General features: G+C 45.2%; 1 protein-coding gene and 1 pseudogene across 1 annotated transcript; one reads left to right on the plus strand and one right to left on the minus strand.

Annotated features, from left to right (window-relative positions):
* Positions 1-2,140: 2,140 nt before the first annotated feature.
* DRG1 (developmentally regulated GTP binding protein 1) lies at positions 2,141-26,384 on the minus strand. Its single transcript, XM_066370448.1, has 9 exons — positions 26,233-26,384; positions 25,105-25,228; positions 24,334-24,509; positions 18,040-18,109; positions 13,072-13,241; positions 9,051-9,181; positions 6,061-6,228; positions 5,302-5,424; positions 2,141-2,459 (listed from the first exon to the last, which is right to left on the minus strand). The coding sequence occupies exons 1-9, from the start codon at positions 26,272-26,274 to the stop codon at positions 2,360-2,362; spliced, it is 1,104 nt and encodes a 367-aa protein (XP_066226545.1). The 5' UTR covers positions 26,275-26,384; the 3' UTR covers positions 2,141-2,359.
* On the plus strand, positions 9,278-9,519 carry LOC136395513 (gamma-secretase subunit PEN-2 pseudogene; annotated as a pseudogene).
* Positions 26,385-26,746: the final 362 nt, after the last annotated feature.

The following is a 26,746-nucleotide window of genomic DNA, read 5'->3' on the forward strand; positions in this document are numbered from 1 at the left end:
AGACTTTACTTGTAGGAATGGCTTTGGTAGCCCTACCCCAGGCAGCATTCCTGACACGAAACTGTACGCCCAAAAGGGAAAGGAAATAAGGCTCAAGCACCAGGGCGCTACCGCTGGGATGAAGGGATGGTACTGAATGATGGAAACAAGACCTAATCAAAACACATCCTGAGGCCTTGGATAAATGGTATTTCAGCAACCTCTCCCCAACATCCTAGCAGTACTAATTCTTGCTCAATGAAAGTGAATTGGGCATGAGGATTCCCCCAAAACCCTATAAATGCTCTGGCTAAAGAGCAAACCTTGCTGAAAATCCCATAGCTCAGAAAGCCAATGTTTCTCTGAAGAGTTAGGCTCTCAGTGGTCAACAAACTCATTAGTCAACAGAGCCAAATATCAACAGTATGATTGAAATTTCTTTTGAGAGCCAATTTTTTTAAACTTAAAACTATATAGGTAGGTACATTCCTTATCGAGGTAGCGCCCGCATGTGGTGTTTTGTGGAAGAGCCACACTCAAGGGGCCAAAGAGCCGCATGTGGCTTGCAAGCCGCAGTTTGCTGACCACAGCTAAGCTATGGCCTCCATCGTGAATGTGCCAGTGATATCAGGGTCTGTCTATCCTGAAAAGTAACTAGGACACCAGGCCAAAGGGGCTTACCTTCTGGGTCAGGACAGTGCTAAACCCAAGTTCCAAGAAGGCTATCAGAGGGAAACAACTGTCACAAAGACAGCATGAGAACCAAGCAGTAGAAAAGGCTATTTGTTTGATGGGTCATTGGATTGAGCAAGGGGTCACTCACTCTGCTGTAGCCCCCTGGTCAAGGCACATATGAAAAATCAATCGATGAACAACTAAGGTGCCGTAACGAAGAATTGATGTTTCTCATCTCTCTCCCTTCCTGTCTGTCCCTATCTGTCTGTCCCAAAAAAGAAAAAGGTTGTTTAATCCCATACCTCCATCCCTTACAACCTGCTAGCTCCAGCTCGCTTCATCTATATTCAAACTCTACCTTCCTTAGAGTTTGCAAATCTGTTTCCCTCACTGATTTTCGTAGGGATTACCCTTCTCTATCATCCCTATAATCCATAATGAAATATCTTTGACTTTGCTTCCTCTAGAACAAGTCAGTCACTGTGTTTAAATTTACCCTCTGTACCTATATGTCCATACCCTCACTCTGTCCATATTTTCACTAGCCCAGTCCACCAAGGATTTTTACCAATTTCCCATTATCAGAGCAATCCCTTCAAATTCCCTTATTTCTAGCCTAAAACCTCTGATTATGCCCTTAGTATTCTCTCAAGTAGTCCCTGACCCCTACCCCTCCTAACCTAACACCATACATACACATACATATGTGCATACAAACATGCTCTGATCACACTGGTTACCTCACTTGCAATGTTCTGCATCCTTGCTTTCACCCAGGTTATGTGGTTGAGGTCTGGACTGCCATGAGAATTCAAGAGAAAAGGCTGGGCAACAGGAAAGGAGACACTTGGTGGCCCACCTGGCAGCATGGTTCCGCTCAACATTCAGCCCAACACTGATAGCTGTTCTCTGACTACGGCAGGCAGGGAGGCCAGGTAAAGGAAAGGGGCCAGTGACAATAAGAGCCAACATTCACCAAGTTCTTAATATGCCAGTTACTGTGCTAAGCATTTCACAAGTACCATATCCCTTAATACTAACAATCTCCACTCTAGAAGGTAAGTACTATTACTACCTCCATGTTAAATGCGGAAACTGAGGTTTACAGAGGTTGAGTAATTTGTGCAGGTTCCACAGCTAATTAGAGGTGAACCTGCAATTCAAACTCCAATGTGCCTGGTCAAAGTACTTTACTCAATTGCCACTGTATCATCTCCCAAATGGGCTAGCCCTGCAAGGAATAATCAGTTAACTTACATCAAATCTTTGCTCTCTCAGCATCACCTGGGAAAGACCACTTGAAAGGACTGAAGTCCACAGCCATTTGGGTTTCCCATGACTAAAACATAAATAAGATGTTGCAGTCATTTTTATCCATTTCACAATCATGACCAAGCTCCCAAGTACTCCTTCTGCAGCTGACTCACTGTACATACCCATCCTCATTCAGTCCATCCCAAAACAAATTCTGACAATGACACTTGAACTGCATATAGCAAGCAGGCCTACCAGGTCCTTTATGCAGCTCAACATACAAGGAGATACAGCAAGTTAAGACAAGTGAAGTTCCACTTTTGAGTACCTCCATCTCCCTCCCCTGAATCCTGATCCAGTGGCTGCCAAAGGCAGAAGGGGCTGGGGTGGGGTGTTTGGTCATGGGGAAAGCTGAACTGGTTGGCCCAGCAGATGGAGAAAGGGGAAGGTTTCACTTCTTCACGATCTGAATGACATCCTCGTCCTCCAACGTATGGTCTTTACCCACTTTTTGAGGATTGTGTTTCACAGAGAGACCCCAGACCAGAGCACTGTATGAAAGGGAAAAAAAGAACAGTCAGTATAATTAATCACAAAGCTTCTTCCCTAATTACCTGGGTGCCACCTTTCTGCTTCTGTTTAACATTCCAGCTCTTAACAGCCACAGTCCTGCAACAGCCAAGGTCCCTTCTCACCAGTCAAAAATCACTCAAAATTGAGAGGCTTTAGCTTCCCCAGTACCCTGGCACACTGGAGCCTGCACAGAGTAGCAAAGACTTATAGAAGTTGTGTAGTTCCTCTTGTTCCAGAGCCAGTTTAAGAAACCAAACAAAGCCTGAACAATGGTGGCACAATGGATAGAGCATTGACCTGGGACACTGAGGTCCAAGGTTCAAAACCCCAAGGTTGTCAGCTTAAGTGTAGGATCATCGACATGATCCCATGGTCACTGGCTTGAGACCAAGGTCAGTGCTTCAGCAAGGGGTCACTGGCTCAGCTTGAGCCCCCCGGTCAAAGCACATATGAGAGGCAATGAGCAACTAAAATGCTGCAACTATGAGTTGATGTTTCTCTTCTCTCTCTCTCAAAGAAATGAATACTCGTTTTGCCCTGGCCAGATAGTTCAGCTGGTTAGAGCGTTGTACCAGTACACCAAGGTTGTGGGTTTGATCCCTGGTCAGGCACATACAGGAAGCAACCAATTAATGCACAACTAAATGGAACAACAAATGAATGCTTCCCTTCTCCCCTCGCTTCTCCCTTCCTCTGTCTCTAAAAAAAATAAACCCTGGTTGGTTAGAGCGTCATCCCAATGTGTGGAGGTTGCCACTTCGATTCCCAGATTAGAGCACATACAGGAGCAGCTCGATTTTCCTGTCTCTTTCTTCCTGCCTCTCTCAAAAAGAAAAGAAAAATTCCAAGTAATATATTAATGCTAATTTCTTTTCTTTTTTTTACAGGAAGAGAGTCAGAGAGAGGGATAGACAGGGACAGACAGACAGACAGGAACGGAGAGAGATGAGAAGCATCAATCATCAGTTTTTCGTTGCCACACCTTAGTTGTTCATTGATTGCTTTCTCATATGTGCCTTGACTGTGGGCCTTCAGCAGACCAAGTGACCCCTTGCTCAAGCCAGCAACCTTGGGCTCAAGCTGGTGAGTTCTGCTCAAACCAGATGAGCCCATGCTCAAGCTGGCGACCTCGGGGTCTCGAACCTGGGTCCTCCGCATCCCAGTCCGACACTATCCACTGTGCCACCTCCTGGTCAGGCAATGCTAATTTCTGTTCTTGGTAACCATACTATGGTTATAGGAATTGATAATGTTAAGAGAAGTAGGGTGAGGGAGATAAGAAAACATATTTTTTGCAAATCTAATATTAGTTCAAAAAATGTTAAAAATAACAAATAAAAAATGAGATGCTCATTGTTAGTGGGTTATAATTGCTTGTAGGCCCTCTCAGCAGTGAAAAGAATGAGAAAGAGATTGGGGGAGGAGGATTTACCGTTATTTAAGGTTTACAGGCCCAACCAGGTGGTGGCACAGTGTATAGAGTGTCAGCCCGGGATGCACAGGAACCAGGTTCGAAACCCCAAAGTTGTCGACTTGAGCATAGACTCAGCAGTTTGAGCACTGGGTCGCTGGCTTTCACATGAGATCATAGACATGACCCCACAGTCACTGACTTGGGCAAAGGGTCACTGGCTCGGCTGGAGCACCCCCACCCTGGGTCAAGGCACACTTGAGAAATCAGTTGATGAATAACTAAAGTGCTGCAATGAAGAATTGATGCTTTCATCTCTTTCCTTTACTGTCTTTATCTATCCCTTTCTCTCTCAATAAAAAAAAGGTTTAGAGGGGGACTGCACCCAATGGAAGCCAGCACGATGCTAGCAGGAAGAATTAACACTTGTGTTGACCAAGAGAAAGATGAAATAACAAGAAAAAGTTAGAGCCCTTTGTACTGCCAGTATTACTAACCATAAGAAGCTTCTAGTGCTGTTCTTCCTGTTCCAACTTCACATGGTTGTTTTTGTTTTTGTTTGGTTGGGTTTTTCTTTTCTTTTTTTTTTTAATTTTTATTTATTCATTTTAGAGGAGAGAGAGAGAGAGAGATTGAGAGAGAGAGAAGGGGGGAGGAGCAGGAAGCTTCAACTCCCATATGTGCCTTGACCGGGCAAGCCCAGGGTTTTGAACCGGCAACCTCAGCATTCCAGGTCAACGCTTTATCCACTGCGCCACCACAAGTCAGGCTGGGTTTTTCTTATTTATTGATTTTTAGAGAGACAAAGGGAGAGAGAAAATATTGACTTGTTGCTCCACTTATTTATGGATTCACTGGGTTGATTTTTTTTTTTTTTTTTTGTGACAGATCCAGAGAGTCAGAGAGGGGGACAGACAGGTATAGAAAGCCAGGAAGGGAGAGAGATGAGAAGCATCAATTCTTTATTGTGGCACCTTAGTTCATTGATTGCTTTCTCATACGTGCCTTGACCGGGGGTGGGGAGGCTACAGCAGACTGAGTGACCCCTTGCTTGAGCCAGTGACCTTGGGTTCATGCTTGCGACCTAAGGGTCTCGAACCTGGGTCCTCTGCATCCCAGTCCGATGCTCTACCCACTGTATCACTGTCTGGTCAGGCTTGAGTTGATTCTTGCATGTGCCCTGACCAGGGATCAAACCTGCAACTTTGGCATATTGGGATGACATTCTAACCAACTACTACCTGGCCACAGCTCACATGGTTTTAAGATGACATCAGGGTTCTAACCAAACAAGTATTTTAGCAGCCTCCCTGATAACCAATTTCTTTAATGTTAGCCTAAGAATTTCTGATTAGTGGAATCAGTAGCTCACAGGTAAAAGGTACCACATACATGTCCATCATACTTACTATTTAAATTCTTTAATAAGATTTTTGTGAATCTTCATACAAAAATCCTCCACTGTGGTCCTGGAGTAAGGCAGCACCACTGGGGATGTGTAATCTGGCAACTGGCCTTTGGGTTTGGTGTAACTAGAACAGAGAGGGAGCAGAGGTTGCCCAATTCATGGAATGTTTCATGTACTGCATGCAATTCAACCCTCCATCACCCGAGAAGAACAGGTACAGATAACTTCCAACCTGAGGAAAAAGTGCCCTCAAAATGGCCGAGCAGATAGGAATTAATGTATTTATATCTCCCCTGGCCGGTTGGCTCAGTGGTAGAGCGTCGGCCTGGCGTGCAGGAGTCCCGGGTTCGATTCCCGGTCAGGGCATATAGGAGAGGTGCCCATCTGCTTCTCCACCCCTCCCCCTCTCCTTCCTCTCTCTCTCTTCCCCTCCCACAGCCAAGGTTCCATTGGAGCAAAAGATGGCCCGGGCGCTGGGGATGGCTCCTTGGCCTCTGCCTCAGGCGCTAGAGTGGCTCTGGTCGCAATAGAGCGAAGCCCCGGATGGGCAGAGCATCGCCCCCTGGTGGGCGTGCCAGGTAGATCCCAGTCAGGCGCATGCAGGAGCATGTCTGACTGCCTCCCCGTTTCCAGCTTCAGAAAAATACAAAAAAAAATGTATTTATATCTCTAAAAGAAATAGTTAATGAGCCCAGAGGATATCATTTTAGGAGTCTGGTTTAATTTTCATAGTACTACTACTCTATCCACTAAGACTTACATCCTCACAAGTTTCAGATAGTCCCAGATCTTTTCCAAGAGGTCATCAAAATTCCAGCGGTGATGGGCAGAGATAGGTACACAGTGAGGTACCTTATAAATGATATCCAACTCCTCAATGGAGATCTGATCAATCTTGTTTAGCACATAGATACAGGGGATATAAACTCTATAAAGAAAAATAAGACATTAATATGGAGCTGTCGACAAGACTGTCAGTTTGATTATCAGCATCCCCTAACCCAGAACTCCAAATCAGACTCTCAAAAGGATAACAGAGGCATAGCAACCCTCAACCCCACACAAAAATAACTTCCTACCAAAATAAAGTACATCTAAAAAGTAAAGTATGGGTTGCCCTGGCCGGTTGGCTCAGCGGTAGAGCGTCGGCCTGGCGTGCGGGGGTCCCGGGTTCGATTCCCAGCCAGGGCACATAGGAGAAGCGCCCATTTGCTTCTCCACCCCCCTCCTTCCTCTCTGTCTCTCTCTTCCCCTCCCACAGCCGAGGCTCCATTGGAGCAAAGATGGCCCAGGCGCTGGGGATGGCTCCTTGGCCTCTGCCCCAGGCGCTAGAGTGGCTCTGGTGGCGGCAGAGCGACGCCCCGGAGGGGCAGAGCATCGCCCCCTGGTGGGCAGAGCGTTGCCCCTGGTGGGCATGCCGGGTGGATCCCGGTCAGGCGCATGCGGGAGTCTGTCTGACTGTCTCTCCCTATTTCCAGCTTCAGAAAAATACAAAAAAAAAAAAAAAAAAAAAAAGTAAAGTATGGGTTGAGAAGTAACAAAACCCAGGCCCTAGTTCCAGCCATGCAGCCAACTACTAAGAGAACATGCTACAGTGAAAAGAACACAAGCTTCGGAGTTACACAAACTGAATGTACTTAAAGCTCTGTCACTTTCTAAATACGTGCCCTGGGCAAGCTCAGAGTCAATTTCCAGAAGGTTGTTTTAAAACTTACAAGAATGTAGGCCCTGGCCGGTTGGCTCAGTGGTAGAGCGTCAGCCTGGCGTGCAGGAGACCCGGGTTCGATTCCCGGCCAGGGCACACAGGAGAAGCGCCCATCTGTTTCTCCACCCCTCCCCCTCTCCTTCCTCTCTGTCTCTCTCTTCCTCTCCTGCAGCCAAGGCTCCATTGGAGTAAAGTTGGCCCGGGCGCTGAGGATGGCTCCATGGCCTCTGCCTCAGGCACTAGAATGGCCCAGGTTGCAACAGAACAATGCCCCAGATGAGCAGAGCATCGCACCCTGGTGGGTATGCTGGGTGGATCCCAGTCGGGCGCATGCGGGAGTCTGTCTGACTGCCTCCCCGTTTCCAACTTCAGAAAAATACAAAAAAAAAACCTTATAAGAATGTAAGTATATTTCTAATTACATATTTCATAATAATTTTTTTTTTTTATTTAAAAACACAGCCTAACCAGGCAGTGGAGCAGTGGATAGAGCGTTGAACTGGGATGCAGAGGACCCGGGTTCGAGACTCTGAACCAGCTTGAGTGCAGGCTCATCTGGTTTGAGCAAAGCTCACCAGCTTAGACCCAAGGTCGCTGGCTCGAGCAAGGGATTACTCGATCTGCTGAAGGCCCACGGTCAAGGCACATATGAGAAATCAATGAACAACTAAAGAGCCACAACGAAGAATTGATGTTTCTCATCTCTCTCCTTCCTGTTTGTCTGTTCCTATCTGTCCCTTTCTCTGACTCTCTCTGTCTCTGCCACAAAAAAAAAAGAAAAAAATTTTAAACACAGTATCTGGCAATGTTACAATCCCAATGTAAAATCAGTGTGGCAGCTAGGGTCAATAATAATTAAGTAGGTCACAAATTCTCAGGCTTTTAATGACTCACTTATAAAATGTCTAACTCAAAACACTGGCTTTGTTTTCAAATGAGAATCAAATAAATTCATCAAACAAATAGGAACAAATGAACAGGAAAGCAACTAGAAAATATTACATCCAAATGCCAGGAATAATTTTAACAGTAGTTCTAATTATTACTCAATTAATAATAGCAATGTTTCATGAAATAGGGTTTCAGCTATGTACCCTTGGGTTAGAGAGAGCACATACACCCAGGCCTTCTCTGAGTCCTGTAGGATAGCTTATGGGATATTTTTTTTCTATTAATTTGAAGTGGGGAGGAAGAGGGGGAGGGGGCAAGGGGGAAGGAAGAGGGGAAGGAGGGAGGGGGAGAAAGAGAGAACCATCAACTTCTTGTTTCACTTAATTGTTCCATTTAGTTGTGTACTCAGATTGCTTCTCATATGTGCCCTAACCGGGGATAGAACCCATGACCTCTGGAGCACCAGGTCAAAGTTTTATCCACTGAGCCACGAAGCCAGGGGTGGATTTTTTAAATAGATTAATTCTGGGAGCAAAAACTGAGAACCTACTCTCTTCAATCATTATACAACACAGAGCTTAGGAAACATCCTAGTTCGCAGCAAGTAACTGAAGTGGGAAATTTGACCATCATAATCGAATTTCAGAGCAAAGAAAGATGTTAGAAATCAAGACCAAACCTTGATTTTACAGCTAAAGAAACCAAGGTTGCCTGACCAAGTAGGGACGCAGTGGATAGTGTTGGCCTGGGGCACTGAGGATCCAGGTCCAAAACCCCGAGGTCACCAGCTTGAGCTCGGGCTCACTTGCTTGAGCATGGAATCATAGACATAATCCCATGGTCCATGGCTTAAAGACCAAGGTCACTGGCTTGAGCAAGGGGTTACTGGCTCTGCTAGAGCCCCCCAGTCAAGGCATGTATGAGCAATAAATCAATGAACAACTAAAGTGCTGCAACTATAAGTAGATGCTTCTCATTTCCCTTCCTGTCTGTCCCTTTCTTTCTCTCTCTCTTGCTAAAAAAAAAAAACCAAAAAAACCCAACCAAGGTCCACAAGTGGACTTAGAATCAATGTCTTCTGGATTCATGATACAATTTCCATCACAAGGCTTCAAATTCAAATTCAGGCACCTTACTGCACCGTCAGACCATACCTGTTTCCTTCTACCACATCAATGAGGTCATCCGCTGTGGCATCACTACGCAGAGTCACATCAGCATTATGAATTTTGTATTCAGCCAGAATGCTCTTCACAGTTTCAGTATCCAGCTCACTCTGAGGGCACTGAATGAGCATAGAAGACAATGACTAGTCAGAAAGCCAAAAAAAAAAAATCGGGAGATTTTCGTGATCCTGTTGCTCACAGTGTTAAAGGTTGGGTCTTGCCCTTCAGACCCATGGGACAACCCGGCCCCAGCGCAACTATGAACTTGGAACAGGTATCCAACAAGAAGTTGAACCTGTGCTGGAAGTACTACCTGGATTTGTGGCACTCAACTGTGGGCTTCCTCTTTTGGGTGATTATACTCACCACCTGGATCACCATGTTCCAGATCTACCAGCCCTGTTGGGGCACCTTTGGGGACTACCTCTCCTTCACCATACCCCTGGGGAACCCCTGAGAACTTTTGCACAGGCCTGAGACTTGATCATTCTGGATGGGCTCCTCTACTCTGAGCCCACTCTCTGGCCCCTAATACTTGTTCCCATTTCCTGTGTTCTCTGTTGACACCACCCAATAAATGGTCCTAATTAAAAAAAAAAAAAAAAAAAAAAATCTCCCAAGAGTATCTACTGATGATACTGATGAATCTAATCTGGAAAACCTGGCTAAGCTGCAAACTCATTTCTAAAGACTGCTATCCTGGATCAAAGTAACTGACTTTTAGCAGGAAATACTTAAAAACTGCCTGACCTGTGGTGGTGCATAGGATCAAGAGTCGACCCGGGCACTGGCCGGTTGGCTCAGCGGTAGAGCGTCAGCCTGGCGTGCGGGGGACCCGGGTTCGATTCCCGGCCAGGGCACATAGGAGAAGCGCCCATTTGCCTCTCCACCCCACCCCCCTCCTTCCTCTCTGTCTCTCTCTTCCCCTCCCGCAGCCAAGGCTCCATTGGAGCAAAGATGGCCCGGGCGCTGGGGATGGTTCCTTGGCCTCTGCCCCAGGCGCTAGAGTGGCTCTGGTCGCGGCAGAGCGACGCCCCGGAGGAGCAGAGCGTCGCCCCTGGTGGGCGTGCCGGGTGGATCCCGGTTGGGCGCATGCGGGAGTCTGTCTGACTGTCTCTCCCCATTTCCAGCTTCAGAAAAATACAAAAAAAAGATAAAAAAAGAGTCGACCCGGTTGTCTGACCTGTGGTGGCGCAGTGGATCAAGCATCGACCTGGAAATGCTGAGGTCACCGATTCAAAACCCTGGGCATGTCCAGTAAAGGCACATATGGGAGTTGATGCTTCCTGCTCCTCCCCCCTTCTCTTTCTCTCTCTCTCTCTCTCTCTCTCTCTTTCTGTCTCCTCTAAAATGAATAAATAAATAAAAATTTTAAAAAATTAAAAAAAAGAGTCGACCTGGAATGCTGAGGTCGCTGGTTCAAAACCCTGGGCTTGCCCAGTCAATGCACATATGGAAATTGATGCTTCCTGCTCCTTCTCCCTCTTCTCTCTCTCTCTCTCTCTCCTTTCTAAAATGAATATATAAAAGTTTTTTTAAAAAATACTTAAAAACTTAAAATCTTTCCAAACTGTAAGGAAGGTGTTATGGGCTAAACTGTGCCCCCATAGCTGCCACCCAAATGTGTACGTTGAAGTCTTAGAACCTCAGAATATTACTGTTTAGAGATAAGGGATTAAAGAGGTAGTCTGACCCGGAGGTGGCACAGTGGATAGTGTTGGACTGGGACACAGAAGACCCAGGTTCAAATCCCTAAGGTCTCCGGCTTGAGCGTAGACTCATGCATGGGCTCATCGGCTTGAGCGTGGGATCAGAGACATGACCCCATGGTCATTGGCTTGAAGCCCACGGTCACTGACTTGAGCAAGGAGGGGTCACTCACTCTGCTGTGGTCCCCCTAACCCTCCACCCCCAGTCAAGACACATATGAGAAAGCAGTCAATGAATAACTAAGGTGCTGCAACGAAGAATTGATGCTTCTCATCTCTCTCCCTTCCTGTCTGTCTGTCCCTCTCTCTCTGTCACAAAAAAAAAAGTTAATTAGGTTAAAATAAAGTTATATTGGTGGGCCCTAATCCAATGTGACTGATGTCCCTATTAAGAAAAGGAGATTAGGACACAGACACACAAAGGGAAGACCACGTAAAGAGACAGAGAGAAGACGGTCATCTAAAAGCCAAGGAGAGAAGGCTCAGAAGAAACCAATCCTTCTCACACCTTGATCTAAGATATCAAGCCTCTACAATTAACAGAAAATAAATTTGTGTTAAGCCTACCTAGTGTATGGTAGTTTATTATGGCAGTCTTAGCAAACTCAATAAAAAAGAATACTATTGCTCAAATTCAAACATTGTGAAAGGATAATGGGAAGGCTCTTTTGAGCAGGATATCTTAAACTTGCGCCAGTTAAATTGTCTGGACCTCTAGGATGTTAAATGTTCTAGGAAATTCTCAGTCCTGGATTATATGACTTAGAAGCAGCATTTGACAGTATTTGATCACTCCTCCAATCTGAAATTCTTTCTTGGCTTCTAAGATTCCAAACTCTACTAGGTTTTCTTCTCTTTTGTCTGAGAAGTCTTATTCACTAATTCTTCCCTCTAATCACTGAGGAGGGCCAAAAAGCTTAATCCTTGAACCTTTTTTATACTCACTTCCTAGTGATCTCAGCTAAGGCTTTAAATTGAAAACCCCCCAACTTCATACCTCCAGCCCAGATCATTCCTCACATGATTGACAGGAACACTTAGATGTCTAGTTAGCATATCGAACTGAACATCCTGACTTTCCCCTCCTTTACAAACCTATTCTTACCCAAAGGCCTACCATTTTAGTAATGAGTGCATTTTTCTAGCTTAGGACAAAAAACACAGTCATCTCATTCTCTCATGACTTATATCCAATCCAGGCTAATTCCTATCAGCTATTTTCAAAACCTTTCCACAATCAACCACTTTTCATCTCATCCACTATTACAATCCCGGTTTAAGAAGCTATCACTTCCACTGGATTTTATAATAACCTCTTAAATGGTTTCTCAGCTTCTCTCAATTTATATTATAGCCAGATTACTATAATAATTGAGTCCATTTAAAAAAATAATAATAATTAAGTCCATTAAAACTTAATCAGTCCTGGCCAGGTAGCTCAGTTGGTTAGAGCATCGTCCCAATATGCATGGTTGCAGGTTCCATCCCTGGTCAAGGCACATATAAGGATCAACCAATGAATGCACAAATAATTGGAACAAGAAATCAATGTCTCTCTTTCTCTCCCTTCTTCTCTCTAAAATCATGTTTGCTCCACAGATTGGAAGCCAACCAGTAGTTACCCAACTCCTGCAAAGTAAAAGCATATATGGCCCTATTTCATGACTTCATCTCTAACTACTCTTCTTGCTCACTCTGCTGTTACTCAAACATGCAAAGACATACTCTACCCCAGAGCTGTGAATACTCTTCACCAACATATCCTTCATGTCACCTTAATGAAGACTTTTCTGATCAAACTACTTAAAACTGCAACCCTCCCAACTATAACTCTCTACCCTCTTTCCCTACATTACTTTTGTCCTCAGATGCATCATCTTCTAATATACCATATTTATTCAATTTTGTTTGCTACTTTCCCCCCATTAGGATGTAAGGGCAAGGATTTTTGTCTAGTTTGCTCCCTCTTCCATCCACTACCCAGTTCCTAAAACAATGCTTGGCCTATAGCAGACAATCTTATTAATCTGTGTTGAATGAATAAAAACATGACATTGGCAGCAACCTACTTAATACAGCATCAGATTGGTCTATATTCCTATACCACCCAAAAGAGGAAATGACAGTGAAAACGTAAGTGTGACTCTTATCCTACTCTTGATTCTTGTCTGTCATTGCAAGGTCATTATGTCACGTTAGTGCTAGAAGTGAGGTAATTTCCAAATGTCACTATTTCTGTAGTTCAACCCATTCCACCCAGTGTTTTTAGCAGCCTGCTCCATATCACCTTCTCCACTTACAGTGGCTGTAAGATTAATGCCTCCCTTATCCTTCTTCTTAAAGCCAATGTTGGGAGGTTTGCTGTTCAAGCGAATGCCAAAGCCTTCCAATTCATTTTCAATTATCTTCTTATGTCCCAAGGGTTTCAGGACATCCAGAACAATCAGGATCAAGTTACACGTTCGGGCCACTAAAGAATTGAAAGAATAAAAATTTTTACCCAAGTAAAGTTCATTAAAGATTCAACTAATCCGCCTGACCAGGTGGTGGCGCAGTGGATAGAGCATTGGACTGGGATGCCAAGGACCCAGGTTCGAGACCCCAAGGTCGCCAGCTTGAGCGCGGGTTCATCTGGTTTGAGCAAAAGCTCACTACCTTGGACCCAAGGTCGCTGGCTCGAGCAAGGGGTCACTCGGTCTGCTGAAGGCCCACGGTCAAGGCACATATGAGAAAGTGATCAATGAACAACTAATGTGTCACAATGTGCAACAAAAAACTAATGATTGATGCTTCTCATCTCTCTTTTCCTGTCTGTCCCTGTCTCTGACTCTCTCTGTGTCTGGAAAAAAAAAAAAAAAAGATTCAACTAATCCAAATACTCAAAAGTGAGGCAAAGGGGTAGTTCCTGCACTTAAGAGACAAAGGATGTTTTTTCGTCCCTGGCCAGGTGACTCAGTGAATAAACATCCACCCAGTGCTCCAGAGGTCATGACTTCAACCCCAGACAGGGCAATACGAGAAGCAATCAATGAGTACATAACTAAATGAAAGAACTAAGCAAAGTGAGTTGATGCTTCTCTTTCTCTCCCCCCTTCCTCTCTATCTCAAATCAATGGGCTGGGGGGAAGGAGAGAGGAGACAAAGAATGTTTTTGTAAATATACAGACATGCATGAAGTTCTTAAGGTTAACAAAAATCTAAGCCAGAAGTCAATTTCTAATGTATGCTTTGCTTTCTACTAGTGTATCTAGAAGATGTGTCAACTTCTAGATTCACTAATACAAAAACAAGTCATGTCCTGGCCGAATAGATCAGCTAATTAGAGCTTCGTCTGGAAACATGTAGTTTGCTGGTTCGATCCCAGAGCACAATAGAAACAGATTGATGTTTCTGTCTCTTTCTCTTTCTCTCTTCCTTCCTCCCTCCCTTCCTTTCTAACTAAAATCAATTTTTTTAAAAAGTCATAATGAAGCTACAAACCAAGCAATAACCTAAATCCATGAAAGAGCTTTAAAAAATTTAACAGTTAAGAATTCTAGGCCCTGGCCGGTTGGCTCAGTGGTAGAGCGTTGGCCTGGCGTGCAGAAGTCCCCGTTCGATTTCCGGCCAGGGCACACAGGAGAGGCGCCCATCTGCCTCTCCACCCCTCCCCCTCTCCTTCCTCTCTGTCTCTCTCTTCCCCTCCCGCAGCGAGGCTCCACTGGAGCAGAGATGGCCCGGGCGCTGGGGATGGTTCCTTGGCCTCTGCCCCAGGCGCTAGAATGGCTCTGGTCGCAACAGAGCGACACCCCGGAGGGGCAGAGCGTCGCCCCCTGGTGGGCGTGCCGGGTGGATCCCGGTCGGGCGCATGCGGGAGTCTGTCTGACTGTCCCTCCCGTTTCCAGCTTCAGAAAAATACAAAAAATAAAGGCCCTGGCCAGTTGGCTCAGTGGTAGAGCGTCAGCCTGGCGTACATAAGTCCTGGGTTCGATTCCCGGCCAGGGCACACAGGAGAAGCACCCATCTGCTTCTCCACCCCTCCCCCTCCCCTTCCTCTCTGTCTCTCTCTTCCCCTCCCGCAGCCGAGGCTCCATTGGAGCAAAGATGGCCCGGGTGCTGGGGATGGCTCCTTGGCCTCTGCCCCAGGCACTAGAGTGGCTCTGGTCTCGACAGAGCGACGCCCCAGAGGGGCAGAGCATCGCCCCCTGGTGGGCAGAGCTTCACCCCTGGTGGGCGTGCTGGGTGGATCCCGGTCGGGCGCAAGAGCTTCACCCCTGGTGGGGGTGCTGGGTGGATCCCGGTCGGGCGCATGCGGGAGTCTGTCTGACTGTCTCTCCCCGTTTCCACATTTCCAGCTTCAGAAAAATACCAAAAAAAAAAAAAAAAAAAAACAATTCTAAAAAAATATGGTTATCTGGTTAGTATATTTCAGTCAACTTTATTGAGGTATAACTTACCAAAACTAAATTGTGCCCAAGTTAAGCATACAGTTTGATGAAAAATATATACTTATCTAATGACTATAGCAATCAAGAACATTTCCATCACCTCTGAAAGTTCCCTTGTACCCCTAATGCAATCAATATTCCCCTCAGTTCTTAGTCAACCACTGATCTTTCTGTCACCATGGTTTAGTTTGCATTTTTCAGAATTTTATTTTTTTCTTAAGTGAGAAGCAGGAAGGCATGTGCCCAACTGGGATCCACCAGGCAAGCCCCCTATGGGGTGATGATCTGCCCATCTGGGGCTGTTGCTCCGTTGCTGAACAATGAAGCTATTTTAGTGCCTGAAGCAATGCCATGGAGCCATCCTCAGTGCCCGGGGCCAACTTGCTCCAACAGAGCCATGGCTGCAGAAAGGGGGGGGGGGGCAACAGAGAGAGAGAGAGAGAGAGAAAGAAAGGAGAGGGGGAGGGATGGAGGGGCCCCGTGTGCCTTTTAATCAGGAATCGAACCTGGGACATCCACACGCCAGGCTGATGCTCTACCAGAGTCAACCAGCCAAGGTCTCAGAATTTCATATAAATGAACTCAAGCAAAATGTGATTTGTACCTCGCTCTTTTAATTTAGCATAATGTTTCTGATATTCATCCATGAATGACTTCTAACCTATAATTCTATAAAATAGCTAAATTAATAATTTAATATAAGGGTGGAATAAAAATACTTCCAAACAGCCTGACTAGGCAGTGGTACAGTGGATAGAGCATCAGACTGGGATGCAGAAGACCCAGGTTCAAAACCCTGAGGTTGCTGGCTTGAGTGCAGGCTCGCCAGCATGAGCTGGGGTTGCTGGCTTGAGCATGGGATTATTGACATGACCCCATAGTCACTGGCTTGAGCCCAAGGTCACTGGCTTGAGCAAGGGGTCACTAGCTCTGCTGTAGCCCTCCAGTCAAAGCATATATGAGAAAGCAGTAAATGAACAACTAAGGAGCTGCAACGAAGAATTGATGCTTCTCATCTCTCTCCCTTCCTGTCTGTCTGTCCCTCTCTCTGATTCTCTGATTCTCTCTCTGTCTCTGTGGGAAAAAAAACAACTTTCAAACATGGGGGAAAAAATATATATATGTATATACCTATCATTTAACCTTCCTTGGAAGGTTACTAAAGAATATGCTTCATGGGCACCTGAAACCTGTATAATGTATTAACAAGCGTCACCCCAATAAATTCAATTAAAAAAATATGCTTCAGTAAAACATAATATAAAAACAGTAAAACAATGACTCTAGGAAATGGATCCCACACAGAAGGAAATCTCAGGATAAAAGCCAGCCAAAAAGTCTACAACTGCACTGCCCAATACAGACTCTGCTAGCCACCTATGGCTATTTAAATTTAAATTCATTAAAATCAAAGTGTAAATTCAATTCCTCATACACTAGGCATATCTAAAGTGTTCAATGGACACACATGCTTAGGGGCTACCAAATTAGCACAGATTCAGAACATATCCATTACTGAAGAACATTTAGATTACTGGACAGTGCTGATCTAGAAAGCAACCAATCCAGATTGAACCAAAAAGACAAAGGGTAGAGAAGGATAGTACCAGGGCTAGGGAGAGAGAATGAAATCAATAAGATTATTTTTGGAACTGTATTTATGTATCTAGAAAAATGTTGACTGATTGGCATTTGATCTGTTGTAACATTTAGAAAATATTAGCAAACACAGAAAAGTACACAAAACCAAACATAACTAATTATTTATTCCATAGAAAACAAATTTTAAAAGCACATTTCACAAGAAAAAATGTCATAATATACTATCTCAGCATTAAACAAAAGTTACATAGACAATACATAATCATATAAACCATGATTAATGACAACTAAAAATTGTGATACAACTTTTTTGAAAAAATGGGAAGAGGTATGGAGTAAAAGGGTTCACTCCTGCTTGACCAGGCAGTGGCACAGTGGATAGAGCGTTGGACTGGGATGCGGAAGACCCAGGTTCGAGATCCCGAGGTTGCCAGCTTGAGCGCGAGCTCATCTGGGTTGAGCAAAAAAAGCTCACCAGCTTGGACCCAAGGTCACTGGCTTGAGCAAGGGGTCACTCGGTCTGGTGAAGGGCCGCGGTCAAGGCACATATGAGAAAGCAATCAATGAACAACTAAGGTCTCGCCACGAGAAACTGATGATTGATGCTTCTCATCTCTCTCCATTCCTGTCTGTCTGTCCCTATCTATCCCTCTCTCTGGCTCTTTGTCCCTGTAAAAAAAAAAAAAAAAAAGGAATTCACTCCTTACCATAAAAAAATAAATAATAAATAAAAAATAATAAATAAGTAAATAAATAAATAAATTGATAATACCTAAAATTAATCATGAAATAGCAATAAAAGCATAATTTTTAAAAGTATAAAGGCAAGTAGGAAAAGAAACAGTTAAAGACTTAACAGTATAGTTGGCAATGGGAAGTGACATTGAGGTGAGAAGAAGGTGAAGTAGCAGATTGTTGTAATTTATGATTAACCTTTTATAAGATCTTGCTTTAAATAATTTTTTTTTTTAAAGCATAGCTGGGAAACCTGAGCTCTAATTCTAAATGTGCCATAAACACTGCAACACTGAACTGAAGCACTTCACTTCTCTAGTCCTTAGTGTTTCTCCTTAAATGGGGATCTGAGGTCCCTTCACATTATGACATTCTATTCCAGTAAGAAGTTAGGAAAAACTAGGCCCTTCACTACAGTATCATCTCCAAGCCCACAGTTCCCATCCTAAGGAACAACACCTGGTAAAGAAATAATACTTCAGATGGTGGCCCAGGACCACTCACCTGCAATGACTTGACGGCCTCTACCTTTCCCATCCTTGGCACCCTCAATGATACCTGGGAGATCCAGGAGCTGCAAGATTAAGAACGGGGGAGAGAAGAAAAGAAAAAACTGGTTATAAATCTGAGCAGATAAAACAGAATGATTTCTCAAGTATCCAACATTTAGTAGAGCTAAATCCAATCTTCCTTAAGAGTATGTGAATATTTCCTGAACTGTGGTAGCACAATGGATAAAGCATCAACCTGGAATGCTGAGGTCACTGGTTCTAAACCCCAGTCTTGCCCAGTCAAGGCACGTATTAGAAATAACTATTACCGCCTGACCAGGTGGTGGCGCAGAGGATAGAGCATCGGACTGGGATGCAGAGGACCCAGGTTCGAGACCCCAAGGTCACCAGCTTGAGCGTGGGCTCATCTGGTTTGAGCGAGGCTCACCAGCTTGCACTCAAGGTCGCTGGCTTGAGCAAGGGGTTACTCGGTCTGCTGTAGCCCCATAGTCAAGGCACGTATAAGAAAGCAATCAATGAACAACTAGGGTGTCGCAATGAAAAACTAATGATTGATGCTTCTCATCTCTCTCCATTCTGTCTGTCTGTCCCTGTCTATCCCTCTCTCTGACTCTCTGTCTCTGTAAAAAATTTAAAAAAATTAAAAATTTTAAAAAAATTTTAAAAAAAAAAGAAATAACTATTACCAGTTGGTTCTTCCTGCTTCTCCTCCCCCTTTCTTTCTTCTCTCTAAAATCAATACATAAAGTCTTAAAAAAAAAAAAAAGTATGTGAATATTACTTTAACTAAGCATGTTTTAAATGTCAGCTATGGGCTTTTTATATACGTTAGTTTAAAATGCCAAACAACTGCCCTGGCTGGGCAGCTCAGCTGGTTAGAGCATCATCCCCTTGTGCCAGGGTTTACAGGTTCAATCTCCAGCCAGGGCCCATACAGGAATCAACCAATGAGTGCATGGATGGGTGGAACAGCAGGTCGATGTTTCCCCTCTCCCCCATCCCCTCTCTAGAATCAATTAAAAAAACAAAGAAAAATAAATCTTTAAGCCTAACCTGTGATGGTGCAGCAGATAAAAGCGCTGACCTGGAACACTGAGGTCACTGGTTCAACATCCTGGGCTTGCCTGGTCAAGGCACATAAGGGAGTTGATGCTTCCTGCTCCTCCCCCCCTTCTCTCTCTCTCACCTCTCTAAAATGAATACATAAAATCTTAAAATAAATAAATAAATGAATGAATCTTTTAAATGCCTAACGACTCTGTGAGATAAGGCTATTAGTTGAGATTCATAGAACCTGTGGTTTACACAAAGTCACAGTCCTAACAGCTGGATAAGAGCTATATTAGATAATACTGAGACCTCTGCAAATCCCCCTAATTCTCCAATGGACAAAATATTCTGCAGCAATTCTTAAAGAGGCAAGCACATAAGAATCACCTGTAGAACCATTAAAAATGAGCAGGTGAAAAAAAAAATGAGCAGGTGAGCCCCATCCCTACAGAGTCTGATTTGGAAGGGCCAAAATAAGGTTCAGGTACTGATTTGTAATTCAAAAGGCTCCATGGGTGACTCTGATGTGTGTCCCCAATTGAAAATGACTGTTGGCTAGAGCATTGTCCCAAAGAACAGAGGTTGCCGGTTCAATCCTGGTCAGGGCACATACAGGAGCAGATCAATGTTCCTATCTCTCTCTCCCTTCCTCTCTCTCTAAAATCAATACAATAAGCATTTTAAAAAAACAAACACTGGCCAGTTGGCTCAGTGGATAGTGTCGGCCCAGCATATGGATGTACCGTGTTCAATTCCCAGTCAGGGCACACAAAAGAAGCAACCATATGCTTCTCTCCCCCTTCCTTCCCTCTTCCCCTCCCACAGCCAATGGCTCAAATGCTTTGAGCACTGGCCCAGGCACTGAGGATAGGTTGGTATATCAGCCTCAGGTGCTAAAAAAAGCTTGGTTGTTTCAAGCATTAGCCCCAGACAAGGGTTGCTGGGTGGATCCAGTTGGGGTGTATGCAGGAGTGTCTATCTCTCTTCCTCTCACTTAAAAAAAAAAAAAATAGCATTTGTAAAATCTGAAAATATCACTTATCTACTTTATGGCCAATACTAAATTATCCACATGAATGAACTGGGAAAAGATTTGCACTTACAAAAATATTGTTTAAAACTAACTTTTGGCCCTGGCCAATTGGCTCATTGTTAGAGCATCAGCCAAGGGTGTGATGTCCCAAATTCAATTCCCAGTCAGGGCACACAGGAAAAGTGATCATCTGCTTCTCCACCCCTCTCCTTCCCCTTTCTCTTTATCTCTCTTCTTCTCCCACAGCCATGGCTCCACTGGTTGAAGCATGTTGGCCCCGGGTGCTAAGGATGGCTCTATAGAGCCTCTACCTCAGGTGCTAAATATAGCTCGTTTGTGAGCATGGGCGGAGCATCGGCCCAAGACGGGTTGCCAAGTAGATCCCAGTAAGTGTGCATACAGGAGTCTATCTCTGCCACTCTCACTTGGATAAAGAAAAAAAAAAAACAACCTTTTTGCTAGAAGCATATTTTACATTATAGGAATATACGCCATTTAAATAAACAATAAAAAAGTAATTCAGACCAGGCAGTGGTGCAGTGGATAGAAGAGCCTCGGACTGGGACACAGAGGACCCAAGGTCGAAACCCCAAGGTCGCCAGCTTGAGCGTGGGCTCACCAGCTTGAACAGGGGACACTGGCTTGAGCGTGGGATCATAGACATGACCCCGTGGTTGCTGGCTTGAACCCCAAAGGTCGCCGGCTTGAGCCCAAGGTCTCTGGCTTGAGCAAGGGGTCACTCATTCTGCTACAGCCCTGCCCCCCCATCAAGGAACATATGAGAAAGCAATCAATGAAAAACTAAGGTGCCAAAATAAAGAACAATGCTTCTCATCTCTCTCCCTTCCTGTCTTGTCGGTCCTTATCTGTCCCTCTCTGTCACAAAAAAAAAAAGCCCTGGCCGGTTGGCTCAGTAGTAGAGCATCGGCCTGGCGTGCAGGAGTCCCGCGTTCGATTCCCAGCCAGGGCACACAGGGGAGGTGCCCATCTGCTTCTCCACCCCCCCCTTCCTCTCTGTCTCTCTCTTCCCCTCCCACAGTCGAGGCTCCACTGGAGCAAAGTTGGCCCGGGCGCTGAGGATGGCTCTATGGCCTCTACCTCAGGCGCTAGAATGGCTCTGGGTGCAGTGGAGCAACGCCCCAGATGGGCAGAGCATCGCCCCCTGGCGGGCATGCTAGGTGGATGCAGGAGTCTGTCTGACTGCCTCCCCGTTTCCAACTTCAGAAAAATACAAAAAAAAAAAAAATTCAGGAGGTAGTTAGTTCACCTTTTCCATTCATGAACCTACTCCAAAGCTCCTCCCTATTCCTTACTACCAATTAGTAACATTACCTCTTCAAGACTGATAGAACACACTGGTCAAAGTAAGCAACCTTTTCTATCACTTTTAAAAAGGATAATATATTCAATGCACCTGCCCTGACTGGGAAACTTCAGTTATATTGATTTAAAACGCCACATGGGAAGTAATGAGCACACCAGATCTTGACTTCTAACTACCCTCTCCAATAAAACAAACTAGAACTCTTTTAGACGTGCTTGATTCCAGGGCTGGGGGAAGAAAAATCTAAGATTAGCATGGACCATCATGTGGTGCCTGAAAATAAAAAAATACTCAAAAACAGATGGGGGCCTAACCAGGCGGTGGCACAGTGGATAGAGCGTCGGACTAGGATGCGAAGGACCCAGGTTTGAGACCCCAAGGTCACCAGCTTGAGCGCGGGCTCATCTGGTTTGAGCAAGGCTCACTAGCTTGGACCCAAGGTCGCTGATTTGAGCGAGGAGTTACTTGGTCTGCTAAAAGCCCGTGGTCCAAGCACATATGAGAAAGCAATCAATGAACAACTAAAGTGTCGCAATGAAATACTGATGACTGATGCTTCTCATCTCTCTCCGTTCCTGTCTGTCTGTCCCTATCTATCCCACTCTCTCTCTCTGTCTCTGTAAAAAAAAAAACACAAAAAAACGATGGAGGCTTATAGAAATAAAACAGAAGCCAATCTCGGCCCTGGTCGGTTGGCTCAGTGGTAGAGCGTCGGCCTGGCATGCAGAAGTCCCAGGTTCGATTCCCGGCCAGGGCATACAGGAGAAGCGCCCATCTGCTTCTCCACCCCTCCCCCTCTCCTTCCTCTCTGTCTCTCTTCCTCTCCCGCAGCGAGGCTCCATTGGAGCAACAATGGCCTGGGTGCTGGGGATGGCTCCTTGGCCTCTGCCCCAGGCGCTAGAGTGGCTCTGGTCGCAACAGAAGCGATGCCCCAGAGCGGCAGAGCATTGCCCCTGGTGGGCAGAGCGTCGCCCCTGGTGGGCGTGCCAGGTGGATCCCGGTCGGGCGCACGCGGGAGTCTGTCTGACTGTCTCTCCCCGTTTCCAGCTTCAGAGAAATACTAAAAAAAAACAAAAACAAAACAGAAGCCAATCTCAAGTACTTCCTAAGTATCCAAGCTGGGATAATTTTCTGTAATAAAATAAAGGGAGTACTAGATTATACCCCATAAAATAAACATCCATGAGCCCACAATGATACAAGTTATTGAATATATATGTAAATGGGGAGAAAGAATAGCTTTTTCATATGGATAGAAGAATTGCAATTAATAAATACATTAGGAAAGAGAAAAATAAAGAGTCATCGTTAGGCAAGAAGCACAATAATAACTGTTGCCGATAAGATCAAGAAATGGATGCTAAAATTAGTGGGCAAGTTTGAGAAACAGGATCTCAAAGTATATCCCCCAAGATATTTATTAACTACAAAAACAAAGGGAAACCCAGCAGACACCATTTTAACCAATTGATAAAGGTAAACCCACCAACTATTTCTCTGGTATTCTTGCCAAAAATACATAACATTTCAGTCTAATCATGAGAAAATATCAAACCCAAATTGAGGAACATTCTACAAAACAGTTAATCACTACTCTTTAAGGGTGTAAAGGTCAAAGAACAGGATTGAGGGACTATTACAGATAGCAGTAGAATAAGGAAAAATAACTAAATAAACATGGGATGATACTATACAGAATCTTGGAAAAGAAAAAGTAAACAATAGGGGAAATTAGTAGAATTCGAACAAGGTCTGCAGTTTAGAGACTGTTATTACACCAATACCAATGTAACCTATCCCTGATAATTACTCTCCGGCTATATAAAATATTAACATTTGAGGTAGCAGGATAACAGAAGAGAACCTCAAAATTATGTTGAATGAAAGCCAACCTCCTCCAAAAAAGTCTGTTTATATTTATACATGTCCTTATTTATATAAACTTTTAACATGTAAACTATAGTGAAAAAAAACAAGTAAGTGATTGCTTGAAGATGAAGGGGACAAGGAGGGAGAGGACAAGGTGCATACCCCCAATTCTCAGATGAAAATGTAGCCCCGCCCTGGCTAGTTGGCTCAGCAGTAGAGCATTGGCCTGGCGTGTGGAAGTCCGGATCGATTCCCGGCCAGGGCACACAGGAGAAGCACCCATCTGCTTCTCCACCCTTCACCCTCTTTCTTTCTTTCTTTCTCTCTCTCTTTCTCTCTCTCTCTCTCTTCCCCTTGCGCAGCCAAGGCTCTATTAGAGCAAAGTTGGCCCAGGTGATGACAATGGCTCCTTGGCCTCCACCTCAGGTGTGGAATGGCTCTGGTTGCAGTGGAACAACGCCCCAGATAGGCAGAGCATGGTCCCCTGGTGGGCATGCCAGGTGGATCCCGGTTGGGCGCATGCAGGAAATCTGTCAATTTTTCTCTGTGTTTCACAGATATTTGGTTTTGTTTTTTGGGGGTTTTTAGAGAGAAACAGGCAGGAAGAAAGAGATGAGAAGCATCAATTCGTAGTTGCATAACTTTAGTTGTTCACTGATTGCTTCTCATACATGCTTTGACCAGGGGTCTCAGGCCAAGTAATGATCCCTTTCTCAAGCCAGTAAACCTGGGCTCAACCGGCAACCATGGAATCATATCTATGATCCCATGTTCAAAGCTGGAGACCTTGGGGTTTTCTAATCTGGGACCTCAGCATCCCAGGTTGATGCTCTATCCACTGTACCACCACTGGTATGGTATTGTTTTTATTGCTCCATCTCCCCTGCTAGACAGTGAGGGCCTGGTAGATCAAAGATAAGGTCTGATATATAAAGTGCTCCCAATAAGTTATTTTTATATCACTGCACAGATGGATTTCTTCCCTTCTTTGATCTACAGAAATGACTCACCTGGATCTTGGCACCTTTGTATCTGATGACGCCAGGCACAGTGGTCAGAGTAGTAAACTCATAGGCTGCCACCTCAGAATATACCCCTGCCAGGTTACTGAGCAGTGTTGACTTCCCCACAGATGGAAAACCCACAAACCCAATTCGAGCATCACCTGTCTTGGCCACATCAAAACCTAAAACATCAATAAATATCAAAAAGAGGAAGAAAGTTATCCCTGAGTGTGGAGACTCACACAATTCTTTTCATATTCTGGCTACCTCTCTAGGACCTATTTCTACAATTTATTTTTTACAGCTTACCTCTAGCAGAACTTAAGCACGCAAAATCCTCCTACAATTCACAATGTTTGATGGACTGTTTGATATAAAAACTTTATTCCTCGACCATTTAAACTGTTATAAACCTGTCTAGTACCCATAGTGTTTAAGGCCCAAATATGTAATAATTGGTCTAAAAATTGGGTTTCTTTTTGTCTTACAAACCCTGTACACTGTATGTATGACTGACTGGGGTTTGTTTGTTTGTTTTACAATGGTTGCAAACAGGTTCAAAGCCAAATTTGTGGCCCTTCTCTAAAAAAAAATGTTAGTTCACTTAGATAATAATCACTTGCCTTCGAAATCAACAGAATAACATAAATTCAATTCAAGAATTCAGGCTAAAAAATACAAATCTTTGAAAATTTTAAATTATTTTTAAACCACATGCCTCTATTATTTTGGTAGAAATTACACCAGAGGAAAAAAGTGTTTAAGAAAAACACAAACCTTCTCCTGGCCCACCACCACCACCACCTTTTGGAGTAATGAGTTCTCTGCGAAGCTTAGCAAGGCGAGCCTTAAGCAGCCCTAGGTGGTGTGCAGTGGCCTTGTTCTTCTGAGTCCGAGCCATCTATAAGGGAAAAATCACAGCCATAAATCAGAAGTAATTCCTACAGGGTAAAATGTCCAGAATGAATGGTCCCCCAGCTCTGAGAGAAGTGTTTTGTTTTTTTTTACTAGGTCCCTCTAAAGTCAGTATATCCATACCCATTTTAGTCAGATGTCAAAAAGGGTAAAAATGCATTCTCTCCATCACCCACCCAGCCCATTCCCCTCATTAGAGAGTAAACAACTGAGGTCCACAGAAAAGAGACGTTACTAAGGTCATTATAATTAGCTCCACAGATCAGACTAAAATTCATCTGCTGATTCCTTTTCTAACTGCTTGTACCTGGCATGCCCCATATAATACAGGTCATCACTTTCCCAAGTTTAAAGAGCGCTGAGCACTACAGGCAATAGAATCACACAATCATCCAGGAGAAATTAACAGTTACCACAGAGGTGAATCTATTATACTTCCAGATCCTATTCCCGGGAAACCGAGTCAACGAAGTAGAGAGCGGGGAAGGTGGGATTTCGAGGAACAAGGAAAGACACTGAAGATCTTCAGCAGTCAGGGGTGGAGAAAGGGAAAAGGATTCACTATTGCTCGCCAAAAAAAGGAAGCAAGAACTGAGAGAAACAATGTTCGAAGAGGAGCGGATACTGGAAGGAGGTACCGACCAAGGTACAGGAGTGCGGAACGCGGGCCCGGCGTGGGGGAGTCGGGGGGAAAGGGGGTCCGGCCTGAGGGGACTCGGGGAGCGCGGGTCCGGCCTGAGGGGAGTCGGGGAAAGGAGGCCCGGCTTGAGGGGAGTCGGGGAGCGCGGGTCCGGCCTGAGGGGGTCCGGCCTGAGGGGAGTCGGGGAAAGGGGGCCGGCCTGAGGGGAGTCGGGGAGCGCGGGTCCGGCCTGAGGGGAGTCGGGGAAAGAGGATTCGGTCCTGACGCCGCTGAAGGGAGTTTGTATGGGGGAGACACCGCCGACAAAAGAACGCTCGGGCCAAGAGTGAAGCGCCAGTTACGTCCACTACCTCGGCTTCGATCTCCGCAATCTTGGCTAGGGTGCTGCTCATGGTGGCGAGTCCGGGGGGGCAGCGGCGTCTTCCAAGTCCCTTCCCACTCCCTAAGGCAGACCTGCCTCAGGAACCAAGCACTACTTGAAGTGCGCAAGCGCGGTACTTCCTAGTTTTCGCGAGAAAATCGGCGCGAGGTTCACCGCGAGATGTACAGTGTTGAGTAACCTACTCCCCGTCAGCCAACCCCGCCCCGTCCCGCGAGCCAGCGCAGTGTCATAGAGCCCGCGGGAGCTGGGGCCAGAGAGGCCGCCCCAGTCCCTACCTCCCGAGCGCGCTGAGGGTCGCGCGCCGCTCGGCCCCGCCCCGCTCCGCCCGACCTGCGCCCGGAGCTGGCGCATGGTGTGTGTAAGCCGCGCTCTTCGCTAAAGCCCCAAGGCCTGCAAGCCCTCAAGCCCTGAGCCGCTGGCAAAAAGTGCACTCAAACCCTCCATCCGCCCTCCTCACCAGCACTTTACGGGTCCTGGAGCCC

This window comes from Saccopteryx leptura, chromosome 2 (assembly GCF_036850995.1).
Source record: "Saccopteryx leptura isolate mSacLep1 chromosome 2, mSacLep1_pri_phased_curated, whole genome shotgun sequence".
Lineage (NCBI taxonomy): Eukaryota > Metazoa > Chordata > Mammalia > Chiroptera > Emballonuridae > Saccopteryx > Saccopteryx leptura.